The 13,146-nt window shown below is 36.7% G+C and overlaps 1 protein-coding gene across 1 annotated transcript in view; it reads right to left on the reverse strand.

Annotated features, from left to right (window-relative positions):
- Window positions 1–6,939: 6,939 nt before the first annotated feature.
- The window catches only part of LOC131069402 (partner of Y14 and mago), a 68,096-nt gene continuing 61,889 nt past the window's right edge, over window positions 6,940–13,146 (reverse strand). The window contains exons 3-4 of the mRNA XM_058004802.2: window positions 7,790–8,020; window positions 6,940–7,446 (exon numbers count right to left, since the gene is read on the reverse strand). Of these exons, the coding sequence (XP_057860785.1) occupies window positions 7,303–7,446; window positions 7,790–8,020 (375 nt within the window). The 3' untranslated portion in view covers window positions 6,940–7,302. The remainder of the gene's footprint in view (window positions 7,447–7,789; window positions 8,021–13,146) is intronic.

Genomic DNA, 13,146 nt, shown 5'->3' on the forward strand with positions numbered 1-13,146 from the left:
TTCCATGCATAACACAAAATTCTTCATATTTGTCACAAGAAATTTTTCCACCTCTATCTAATTTCAAACATTTGATTGTTCTATCAGTTTCATTTTCGACAATTGCCTTAAAAGCCTTAAACTTCTCAAAAGAATTTGATTTATCTTTTAAAAAAGTAATCATTTTAGAAAAATCATCAATAAGCATCATAAAATACCTATCACCTTGTAAACTCTTTGTTCTCATAGGTCCACATATATTAGTGTGGACCAAATCTAACGGCATTGCTGTAAAATACTCGCTAGTTGGAAATTTGGTCTTTGTCTACTCATGACATGGTTTGCAACTTGTAGATAGAGGCTTCTTGTTAGACATGTTTCTTACCATTTCCTTTGAACTAATTCTCACAAGATCATTAAAGTTAATATGTCCTAATCTTGTATGCTACAACCAACTCTCTTCCCTTCATATGACAAAGCAATTTTTCACATCAACCTCATTGAGGTGATACACATCACTGTTAGTACTACTTCCTTTCGCAACTAAGTCACCAGTATCTTTCTTCTTGATTTGACATCCCTTTGCATTGAATGAGAGATTGTAACCATTGTCACATATTTGACTTACACTTCGAAGATTATGTTTTAGGCCTTATACATATATGACATTATAATTTCTTGTCTTTCCTCCATCAAGGCTTAAAGTGCCCTTACTTGTAATCTTGGAAACAAAATTATTACTAAGAGTAACATATCCTCCATCAAAAAATTTGAAATGGAGAGTTTAGGTGAGAGCTCTGGGCAGGGAGATTGAACGGGGAAGTCTACAACTCAGGTTGTTGGTAGTTCGCAGGGTGTGGGATATGCTGGACAGGAAGGGGGAGGGCCAGTAGTTTGTCAGTGAGGAGATGCAGTCGTTTGCCATGAAAGGGATTCAAAAAATTTGCCGCTCGCCGATGCTGAGGTTTTACCGAAGGTCGCCGCTGGTTCGTCTGTTGGGTAGAGGCGAAATGGTGAGGCTCTATGGTCACGACAAGGGAAACAGTTGTTTGATGGTGGATTCATTCCTATTGCAAATACCATTTCCGTTAATCTGAAAGTAGAGACATAAGAGGAAATAGATCATAATGTTTCTGTTTTTTCCTTACATGGTGTGATATGTTGGTTTAGGGGTTTCTGGCCTAGCCTCCCTCAGCTGCATACCTGGATCTCAGACCATTGGGAGTCTCTTATTACTGGTAAAGTTCATATTTTCCCCATGGCTAAGGGGCTTTTTATTGCAAATCTTGATAATGCTCAAGATAAAAACAAAATCTTATTTGATCATTATTTTAGCTAGGAGGACAAATTTTTGTTGATGATTAAGCCTTGGCACTCTGATTTTAACTGTTCTTCTGAAATGTTTAATAAGATCCCGATTTGGGTTCAGCTTCCTAATCTCCCCCTTCATTTATGGGTTGATCCTCTTTTAGAGGAAGTGGGTGATGCCCTTGGAGATTTTTTTTATTGTGGATCATGAATCTTCTGATATTTTTCACTCCACCTTTGTCCGCATTTTGGTTGAAATGGATGTTTCAAAAGGGTTGCTTGCTAAGATATTACTCAAATCTTCTAAGGATTGTTGGGTTCAACCTTTGGACTATGAAGGGATTCCCTTCCAGTGTAGAAGATGTTTTAAAACAGGTCATGCGGCTGCACAATGTGGGTTTGAGAAATAGGCAATGATGGCTACATGGTGGAAAGGTGCTTCTCAACAACATTATATGGTTGAGAAGAAATCTGAGCAACATAGGAGTTTTTCTCAGGTGGTTGCGATGGACTCACAGGGTCTTGGAGCATCCTCTTCGAATGTCATATATGGTGGGGTTGCTAATTATCATGTTGAAACCCCTAAAGAGAGAGAGAATGGGCCTCAGGCTGCAATTTCTGGTGATAGTGTTTCAGCTATCAAATATGGTGGCTTTTTTTATAATGTCATGCTTTTAGGGAGAAAAACTGATGATATCTCTAAGACAGTGGTTGCAAGCATTCATTCTCAGGATAATGGTGGTCTTTCGCTAGCTTGGCATGATAAGGCAGCGCAAGTGGAAGAGGGTTGGATTTCTGTTAAGAGTAAGAAAGCTAAGTTCTCTAAGTCTTCTTTTGACATGACTTTCTGCTCCCCCAAGAGTAGCTCGAAATGCAAATCTTGATGTTTCTTGGTTGGGGGACTGGTTTTAGGCTGGCTATTGGCTGTTCTTTTTGCAGCTTTTCTTTTAGGTTGTGGGAGCCTATTTTTAAAACCCATGTTTTTAGCTTTGGGTTGCCATAACTACCCATGGTTGTCTGGCGCTTCCATGTTCCTTTTGTTAGGACAAATTTTTGGTTGAGGGTTCCAGATCAATTCAAAACCTAATTGTAAAGGATTTCAAGTCCCTTCAAAACATGTTTTTGCCTTAATAAAAAACATATCCTCCATCAAACTTCTTGAAATTCTTGAACTTGCTCTTATCCCCAGTCATGTGACCTGAACATCCATTGTCACTAATCCACAGATTCTTCTTCTTTTGAGCATGCAATACAATATGTGCCACCATAGACTTCTCTATTCTCTGACCTTTTGGTTTTTGCTTCCAAACCTTCCTGGAGCTACTATTTTGGCTCACCGAGTTATTTTCTTTAGCATCCGACATAGGAGGACTCACAAAATTTCTTTTACAATTCCTTTCAATATTGCCAAAGTTGCTTCACTTAAGCCAAATAATATTGAAATAAAACAATGGAGAAAAAAATTTCTGCTAACAAAGTCATTTCTTCATATTGGACCATTTCTACAATTCACAACTTCATAACCAAAATGATTGCAAGTAAAACAATAACCATAAAAAGAATAATTGAACTTGGTATTGAATCCTTGTCCTCTTGATGCTTGTCTTCTAGATTTCATGTTCTTTTTATGTATTTGAGTGAATCCATCATCCATCTTCTGTCTTTCTTTAGTTGTTACAATTTGTTCAAATCTTGAACTTTTGGATCCTTTTTCTTCTAGATTTTTTTGCAGTTGACTTCATAGACTATTCGCTCACCTTTCCCTTTTGATATTTTGTAAAACCAAGATTGGTTTTGAGATGTGGCAATCTATGACTTCCAATTATTTGATCTAACATATCGATTCTTTTCCCAAACTTCAACTTCAACTGACCGTTTGCTTTTTTCTAGATCTCTTCCCAATACCACAATCTCTACCTCTAGTTTTTACAATCCTTGTCTCTCGTCAACAGTATCTCTATCATATCTTCTTCAATTCTCTTTGCTTCTTCTAGTTGAATCTTCAAATTAATGACTATTTTTTTATGCCTTCTCAAGATTATGGGCCAATTTGTCTTTACCTTTCAATTCTTCAGCTATCCACTTCTTCAATCTCTTGATCTCTTTGCCAGTGCAAAGCAACTCTTCCACACGATCAACCTCATCATCATCATTTCTAGACTTCTTTCTAGTATCATCAACAAAAGTCTCCATTTCCATGATACAGATTTTTCACCTTCATTCTTGGAAGTTCCTTGATCTTCTTCATCATCAGATGAACAAATTTCTTCATTTTAGTGTTAATGCATTGTTTGAGAAACAATCCTTAGAGACATCCATATTATACTTCCAAATCACCTACAACATCAGAAATGAATGTAAGACATTACAGATATACCTCAACTGATTCCACCACCATAGCTAGCTACTGTACATCTGAAACTCAAATTCTTAGGAACAGACATGGCAGAAGCAAAGAAATTATGATACTTTTGAACCCCAAATACACGTTGGAGTTGTGTATAGTTAACATTTATTTCTCGACTTGTTGACTCCTCTTTGACACTCCTTTAACATCAATGACAACATATGTGTGACACTTTTTTTTTCCTAGTCTTAAGAGTTGTCTTTCAATTTTAACAATGGAAGATAAAGGCTATGTAGTTGAATTCAAGGATAAACAAGTTCTTATCCTATTGAAGGAATCTAGCCAAGATAGTACACATGTTATAGGGGTTAGAGAAGGCAATCTTTATAGGTTATAAGTTGAACTAGTTCTAGTAGCATTGATGAGTGCCAAGTGTTTTAGAGCCATGCCAAGAAGTTGTAGATTAGTAGGTTTGGTAGGATGCCATGGCTCTATTACATATAACAATTTTTTTGAACCAATGAACTGTAACTAGCAGTCCAACAAAACTCCAATCCTTCTTTGTCACCCCTATGGTCATTTGCACATGATTTAAGCCAAAACAAACATGTTAGGATTCCCAAAAGTGTGTAGAAATCAACTACAATAGAGTTTAAAGCATTCTTAAGCATTTTTACCATTTCTATTGAATGCCAAACACTCTTTCAACAATTGCAAAACCACCTAGTGAACATGAAATCATCTTCCAATAGTCACAAAACCATAACTTCTTCGACAAAAACCCCGACAATTACAAAACCACCACATTAGTAAAATTGGCAGTTTCACACAAAAGGTTGTAATACTGCATTTCTTTCCAAATTTCTAGCTTTTGGTGCTTGAAACTTGCTTCATGCGTCTTCTAAGCCATGTTCGACTCCTACAATGAAGGTCAATTGGTCTTTTTATTAATCAAATCTTCCAAAAACACTCCATTACTAAAGATTAGGGTGAGCTGGAAAAAAATAGATGTCTTACAAGATGAATACTACTATATTGACAAGGTTTATTAGGAGTTTACTGTGCTTTTTTTCTTTCTACTTGTTTTTTTCATAAAAGATAGTTGTCTACTTCTTGAAAGCTAATGTCTATGGTGACAAACTCACATACAAGTGAGTGCAACTTTATTCTTGTGTTTTGAGGAGCTTGGTTTGCTCAACTCTAGGAACACTCTTGGTCATATCGAGCTGATCTTGCCCCAAAAGCATCATTGAACAATGACTTTGAAAGATAGGTTGGAACATAAGATTTAATCAGATGTTGAGTTGAGCAGAAACTAGGCAAAGCTAAGAAAGAAATGGGAACAATTACTTGTGTTCAAAGTAGATCAATGTTTCTAAAATCTACTTTAATTGCAAGAAAGTAAATGCATGAAGCTAAAAACTTGGCCAAACTAGATAAAACGAGTAAACTTCTCCTTTATTAGAAACGAAAGAGAACAAACAATCTTCAAATATCTAAATATTTTTTTAATATACAAAATAATGTTTCTTCTAAACAAAAACTGAATTATAAAATAGGTGATTCAAAATGAACACTAACAAACAAATAGTACTAATACTCTACTTAGAATAAAGAGAAAATTGCTCTTTCGTGCAAGCAATTAAGTGGAAGAACAATTAGAAAATGTTAAGATCAATAATCTTGAGAAGAGCCATCCCCCATTGGGGTTATATGAAAGAACTTGGTTGATCCTGCAAATGAGTTGGTAATAAGAGGATGGCACGGCATCTAAATTGCAAGACAAGTCAAGCAGTGTGGGGAATACCTGACATTGTAACTACTATGTAGATATATGCGTGAGTAACTAAACAAGTTGGTCAATAACCAATGCTCGAGGTACGTTTATATAGAAGAGAGTATTGACTTCATAATTGTTGACGAGCTGATAACCTTAGTTTCCTTATCTGGTTAAGTCTAATTTTAATCAACTATTATCCTTTGTATATGCTCAGAAACTTCTTTTGGGAAAATGCTTAAATTGCCAACACTATACTTGGGATCTTGGAAATTATGCAACCTCATCAGTAGAAAACAAAGAAAAGGGATCAATATTGTTGATGTTAAAGTGCAAGGAGCAACACTTAAAGGATATTGATGACTGTTACATACAAGGTGAAAAACCTCTGGGAAAATCCTTTGTCAGGCAGAGGGTCATGTCTACATGATGTGTAGTAGGTATAAAAGGTTTCTTCAACCCGTGTGATGTTCTTGGAGGAGCTAGCTTGTTCAGTATAAGTGACTCAAATATTGCAACTCAGAAGGAAATGTCAAGTTCAGCAACTGGTCCCTGGTCAATTGCAATAGGAACATTAGGGACTAAGGAAAGTGCAAGGTCTACCTGTAGGGCTTATCTTAACATACCTATAAGAAAAGAAATGAATTGGGACAGATGTCCAACTTAGAAGAGAAGAGGTGATCATGGAAAGACTTGAGAAACAAGGACCACAAGAAAAGCCCATTTACCTTACTCTCTGAAATTCAATCCCATAAGTGGCACATTAAAACTGAACTAGAAGATCCAGGTTTCTCTAGAGCAAGAATAAATGCAAGTTTCATGATCTAACAAATAGAAAGGGTTGTGTGGATGGTAAGTTACAGACTCAATTTGTTTCATGCCAGAAAATAGAAACTGTGTTCTAGCAATGGAAATATAGAAAGAAAATTTTGAAGTAGGTACAAGCTATGTAGGTTTAATTTGTTGTTTAAGATGAAAAGATGCTTTATTAGGAGAAACACTTGAATGTCGTGGTTGATTTGAAAACATGCAAGTGGAGACATGTACATAAACATCATTTCAAGGAGAGGCTTCCTTTCCTTCCTTCAGGCCAGACTTTAACAGCTTATATTGTGTATAAAACAATATGTTTACAGAAAGGACTCAACTCTGAAATGCAGAAATTCAGCTTATTTTGTGTATAAAACAAAATGTTTACAGAAAGGATTCAACTCTGATATGAAGAAATTCAGCTTATTTTGCGTATAAAACAATATGTTTACAGAAAGATTTCAATTCTCACTATGGTCAAAATGCAGAAATTCTCTCCCACCATTTGTTGGGAGAGGTCCAATACAAACACATTATCTGACCCGATCATTCTCTATGATGTTATAAGGTGTATTATTTCAGAAGGTAAAAGAAAAATCTCTTTAAAGCAAATATATAACACATAGATCATAAGCTCATAACTACTTCAACCAAGTAAGCACTTCAATGCATTTGTTGCAGTAACTGCTGCCAGTGCTGGAGATAGAATGAACCCAGATTTAATTTAGTTTACAAGTAAATGGTTTCTCATCTATTAAGTCAGTTTCATTTTCTCTGTTAGATATTGTATAATAAACATCACTCATACAAACTGTTTGCACTTCGAACAAGACATTGACAGGAAACACAAGTAGGAGAAAAAGATGCTCAAGACACCAAGGATTGCTGCAACCTTCAAATTCCTTTGTTAATTCATTCTAGTTAGAGGTCAAGCTAGAACTTGTTGAATAAAGCACTGCATTTTGTGTCTGCACCAAGTTATGAAATTCAAACTCAAGATAGTGTCATTAACTTATAACACTTTAGGAATCAGACACATAACAAGTTTGTACTAATGTACATTATTAAATAAATTCAATCCTTATGAATCCAACAGCATTCTTTTCTCCTCCAGATCCATCAACTCTTTTTGCCATGTATCCAACTTAGTTAGCTTTTCTCTTTGCTCAGGATTTAATGTCTCTTTTCCAGCTAAAGACGCCTGCTGTGACACAGTCAGTCGAATCTGTTGACAGGTTAAGCATAATTTCAGTATCCTATGTGCCTTACATTCAATGTATAACAAACTGTTCATCCTTTCTGTACATTGAATAGAACGGTAACTGCACATTTTAATATAATTTCCTGTGACAATGCATATATGTTTGCTAAAAGAATATCCTGTAGCCGGTAGTCCAAATTTTGTCTCAGCAGTCAGTATTGCAATCACATTGAATAAAGTTTCAGTTTTGTATGATCAAAATCTCATCCACAAAAGAGAAAAACCTAGTTCATACCTCATAATTCCACAATACATAGATTAGTTTACCCTTGAAATTCAAGAAACGTGATAAGAAAGTGTTTTGTACCTTCTTCTTCAATGCTCGAATTCGTTTATCCAGTTCTATGTTTTCGAGATGTGTTTGCTCTGATGGAGCAGTAACAGAAACCTCTGTGGAGACAGTTAATGAGCCCATTTGCTGGACTACACCCTGTATATCTTGATCTTTATGTGCCCTATTTTCAGCTGCTGCTGTCTGTCCATTAACTGTACTCTCAGATGTTTTGCCCTTCTCAGATGCTGATGTGGCAATACTAGCCTGTAGAATCATAAGCGTTCAACCAGTAGAATAAAAGTAGTCAGTGCACAAATGATTATCTGTTTTAAGGCCATTTACTTCTATAAGCCTTTTTGGGAAATTGTCAACAAATAAACTTTACACTTAATATGGACAATGAATATTAGTATAGTAGTTAATAGTAATTCCAACATGTGACTGACCTACTGATCCATAGTCAATAACTTTATCATACTGCATACATCTTTTGGGCACCCAATGCATAGCTTAAAATTAGATTCGCTTGGAATTTAATTTATGCTTCCCTTGGAATTTAAACACATTAGAAAAGAGGCTGCAAACAAGCCTTCTGTGGAAAAATATGACACAGTTTCATGATTCAAACAACCTAAAATATCTGTTAAAAACCAATTTTCTTCACTTAATCATGTTACTGATTCTCTAGGGGGTGTATAATTGTGACGAGTCTCTGTATAACCTAATTAATTAAAGCTCAGAGGGTGTGACACATTGTGCTTATAACCTCTTCAGAATAAAAAATGATGCCATTTGAATTTCTGTAGCATCATCCTTGATGCAGGAGCATCGCGCTAGAATTTTCTAACTGATTGGTCACTGATCCTGTCGCCACATCAGCAGGAGGTTGAATTGAATGTGAATGATTAATGAGCGATGGAACGAATCAGTTATAAAGGGGCAATGAAACGGACAGGAGGAGTCAGACGGTTTGGAAGAAACTGCAAAGAGTGGAGTTGGCTGATTAGGATGGCGTCGAAAGGAAGAAGACCGATAGGTGTAGGGAAGGTGATTTGTTTGGAATGGAAAAGGCCAGAACCTCCAGTACAAGAGGGGATTCAACAGTTAGTATGTAGAGGCGTCAGATGGAAAGGCCGATAGGCCGACCTTCAGCATAAGGAATGAGAGTGTGGGTTGATAATCAGGCAGAACCAGAGAGTCCGATTTGGGTGAATAGTAGCGAAGGATTAATGTGTGGAAGAAGGCTGAGTTTGTGCAGCAAACAGTGGGGAATGGTTGTGGTCAGGGAAGATAGCTGATTTGTGTAAGAAGTAAGCCGACCAGATATTCGGTTTCATAAAGGGAGGAGAAGATAGCAAAGGTTGCATGAAGTAAGTGCTGGGTAGAGCCGTAAGGATGCTGAGTCGATGAAAAGGGCATGTGGAGACAGACGAAGTGCAGATGGTTATTGAGTTACGGAGGGGAAGTTGGTCAACAGATGTATGGCCTGTTAGTTTGTTTGTAAACATCTATCATTTTTATGTAGCCACCTTCATATGCTGAGTAATAACAAAGATAACCTTTTTGGTGTTCACATTTGCATTGTTGGTTGTTATTGATGATTCCCATTCTCATTGTAATTGGGTGCTAAATACATTGTTGTTGTCGAATCCTGTTATTCTCTATTCTGTTCCTGTCACATTTCTGACAGGAAGTCTGTAGGTGCTGTTTTGTTTTCCTGAACTTCCTATCATTATTATCTGAGAATGGAGATGTGTTTGGGGTTTAGCCAGAGCTGCTACGTCAATCCTGTACATATCTGAATATATAATATAACAGAATATCCTTTTGTATATCTCGCTTCTCTATATTAGATGGATATAAGGAAAACCTTTTGGCAACCATGGAAGATGACACATAATTGAAGACAAATAATTTAATAATAACTTTGTTGCGCCCCTGCAAAACTTATTATATTTAAGTCCATTTTGTATATACATCTGACAATTTGTCGCATATAGATGTGGAGTGTCAAGGTTATGCCTTGTTGTTTTTCTTGTTTTGAGTAATGTTCATTGTTCCAAGGGTTGTTTTGATAGATTTTACAAAGTCATTTATAGAAATAAAGTCTAAGGATCATGCTCTGAAGTATGAATTTGTATAATGCTGTAAATTTGTCAAAGCGAATGTCAAATGACAGGGGGATAACAAGGGCACACCTTACTAGAGCTAGGGAAATGACTAATTACTTGAAGTGTAGCATGAACCCTTGAGGTGTGCATTTTGGGGAGGCTAGCCATGCCAAGGATCAGTGAAAAGTATGCCTGAGTTGACAAAGTCAAAAACTACAAATTTTACAAGTATCATGAGCAGTGACAAAGAACTCTAAAGCATGTGCAGACCAAATCAAATTCAAGTTTAGAAAGTGGAGAGAGTCACTCAAGTGAGTGTTTTGGAACTGGCAACCATTTACAAAAATGCACCTTCATGAAATTCTCAGTATGAAGGTGACATGCATCACTCAAGAACACACTTTCAAAGTTGAAAAGAAGTTTCAAGTGGCAATAAGCTGCCAGGCGCTTGCCTATAAAGATAAATGTCATTTTTAAGTAGCAAAGGTGTCTCAAGTGGCAATAAGCTGCCAGGCTCTTGCCTATCAAGATAAATGTCATTTTTAAGTAGCAAAGGTGTCTTAAGTGCACACCTCAGAAGTCAAGAACAAATTTTGAGTGGCAAACAGTATTAAAGAGCGTGTTTTTCTTTCTTTGACAACTCTACTTTGAATAAAATGCATTTTTTTATTTTATAGGGTCTTGTCTTATCATAAGCGTATACAACCTCTGCCATGAAAGCATAAAACACACAATAAAAGCAGGCACTCATCAAACATAACAGTGTACTATTCCTTGTAAATCAGTGTGAGGTGTTTTAGTGTTGATCACTTCAAATATATGTGCCCAAGTTTAGAGAAAGGTGAACAGATGGAGGGTTTGCAATCAGATTTGAGCATTCAACCTCGGGTTCACAGGGTTTCCAAGCATGCCATAGTAGATTTCAGTCAGTTTCCATCTTTTTCTCACTGTTTCTCAAGTGCCAAAAAGATTGGTAACAGATCATGCTAGGAATTTTTTATCATAGCTGGAAAAACCTAGAGTTTCAAGGATGGTTTTTCTTCCTTTGTTAAACATTTGGAGTTTTTTTCAGTTGATGCTAGAGTTTGCTGTCCTAAGAACATGCTCCAGCAGTGTTGGTGATCAAAACCTAGGACTTTAAAACAAAATTTCAAGAATTCATTTCATTCTTCAAAAGTATTCACAGTTTACAAATTGGTATCCAACCCTTTTTCAAACCTTAAGGCAACACTTTCTATTTTCAAACGAAACAGGGCAGTGAGGGGCTCATTCAGAGATGTCATTTTAAGAGCATGTCATGGAACCCAAATCCTTCTTAATGATTGAATGTCCCTCCATCAGAAACACTTTGCTTGGGCATGTAAATATTCTCAATTTGAAGCTTGGTGATAGGATAAAAGAGAGCAGCCAGGTGCAAAGACTAAGCACCAGTGGAGTAATACAGGCAGCTAGTTTGGCATTTAAACATCACCATGACAAAGACAAGTGAAATCGGAAATTTTGATGGTTGAGTAATATGCAAGTTTGACCTAAATTCCTTTGAAGTTGGTTTGGGTTTGTAGCCCTATGAGGAGACCCAAGTAGTACTGAAAAGGTTACCCAAGGTTTTGTTGCGAAATGATTTCGAGGATGACTTGAGCATAATGACTGGATTATGCTAGGGCTGTCATTTCAGAGTGGGCTGGTCAATTTATCCAATTCCTTACATACACCTATATTCGAGTATGTGGGTTCAACTCACATCCTTATAAACTTCCATTGTACCCTAGTGATCAAGTGATTCTGATGGAATATTGTTAGCAATTGATGAAGGTAGATTTTATTTGTAGAGGTAGGCATAATCTAGGAGTTAATATTCCAGTTTAGATTGGTTCGTACAAGTGCTCTAAAGCCTTAGATGGTAAAAGAACATACAGAAATTTCTAATTTTAACTTCAATTTTTTTTGATAAAAGTACAGTGTATGACACAAATGGCTTCATGTTTGATAGACTTGGCTCTAACTTTGACCAGACGAATGATCTTGAAGACTACTTGGCAAACTGTGCAAATGACTATGAAGTCAGAAGAAGGAAAAAGTTGGATGACACTGCATCAATTGGCCTAATGCTACCAAGAATGGGCCAAAGGTTTGGTAGATTCAGAAAAATAGGTTTTGATTATAATTTGTTTCTGGATTCAACTGTGTAAGAACTTTTGCATCAACGTTTTGGGTCACACTCCGTGAACCATCATCAAGATGAAAGAGACCTGAAACATTTCTCTTTCATCCTGATGATGGTTTATGGAGTGACCCAAAATGTTGATGCAAAAGTTCTTACACAGTTGAAACCAGAAACCAATTAAAATCAGCATCACGGACTGTGGAAATCTGATAGATCTAAAATAGGTTGTCACTGTTTTTTGCAGGAAGCACAATTGAATCAGCCGCACTTTTGTCAATAAATTGGGCTATCAGAGAATCTACTTCAATAGATTTGATGACCAAAGCAGTGATGGATAGAACAAAAAAAATACCGGAGAGAAAACTTGCTGAGCATACTGCTGGAACAGTGAAGGGAAAGAGGTCTAAGCCCTCCAATTTGCTACAGAATACAGAAGAAGAAAGGACAGCCTCAAGTTCACAAGTACCAATGATGATAAATACAAATGCCATAGATGGTGGTGGGGGGGATGAAAAGGAGAAAAGAAATAAATTTAAGGACTCCTGTGAGGTAAATGACTTCCCTAAAGTCAGCAAGATCAGGTTCATCACAAAGAATTGTGTGAAACTTCCTCCACATGTGCACCTTAATCCTACTCCACCTCCTCTGGTTTCTCACATCCCCGCAACTGTTTCTCCTACTACTCCTAGTTTCTTTGTTCATCAAACCACCTCTTCTTAACGAGAAGATACATCTTTGCCTTCTGCATCACCACCTCATGACCATATCTCCCTTCCCATACCGCATTTATTAAACCTTTCTAGCCACCAAAGATTCAGCCTGTGAAGAAATTCTAGCCACAGTTGAACCTCCCAAGATACCAATTGAGGATGTTCTTATGTGGGTTATGACCTCTTTGGCAAGGAAAAGAAGCGTGAACACCAAACCCCTCAATTTCGGTGTTCTTTCTGCTATGATCAAAAAATTTAAAAAAAGAAATAAAAAAAGTGAAGAGACAACTAGATTCAGAAATAATGATTAAGGTCAATTTATTGCCAGGGCAACCATAAAACTAGTAGAAAAGAATGTACAAGAGATGCAAGCTTCGAATTTTCAGACCACCCAAACTAATTTGG

This window comes from Cryptomeria japonica, chromosome 10, assembly GCF_030272615.1.
Source record: "Cryptomeria japonica chromosome 10, Sugi_1.0, whole genome shotgun sequence".
NCBI classification, from domain to species: domain Eukaryota; kingdom Viridiplantae; phylum Streptophyta; class Pinopsida; order Cupressales; family Cupressaceae; genus Cryptomeria; species Cryptomeria japonica.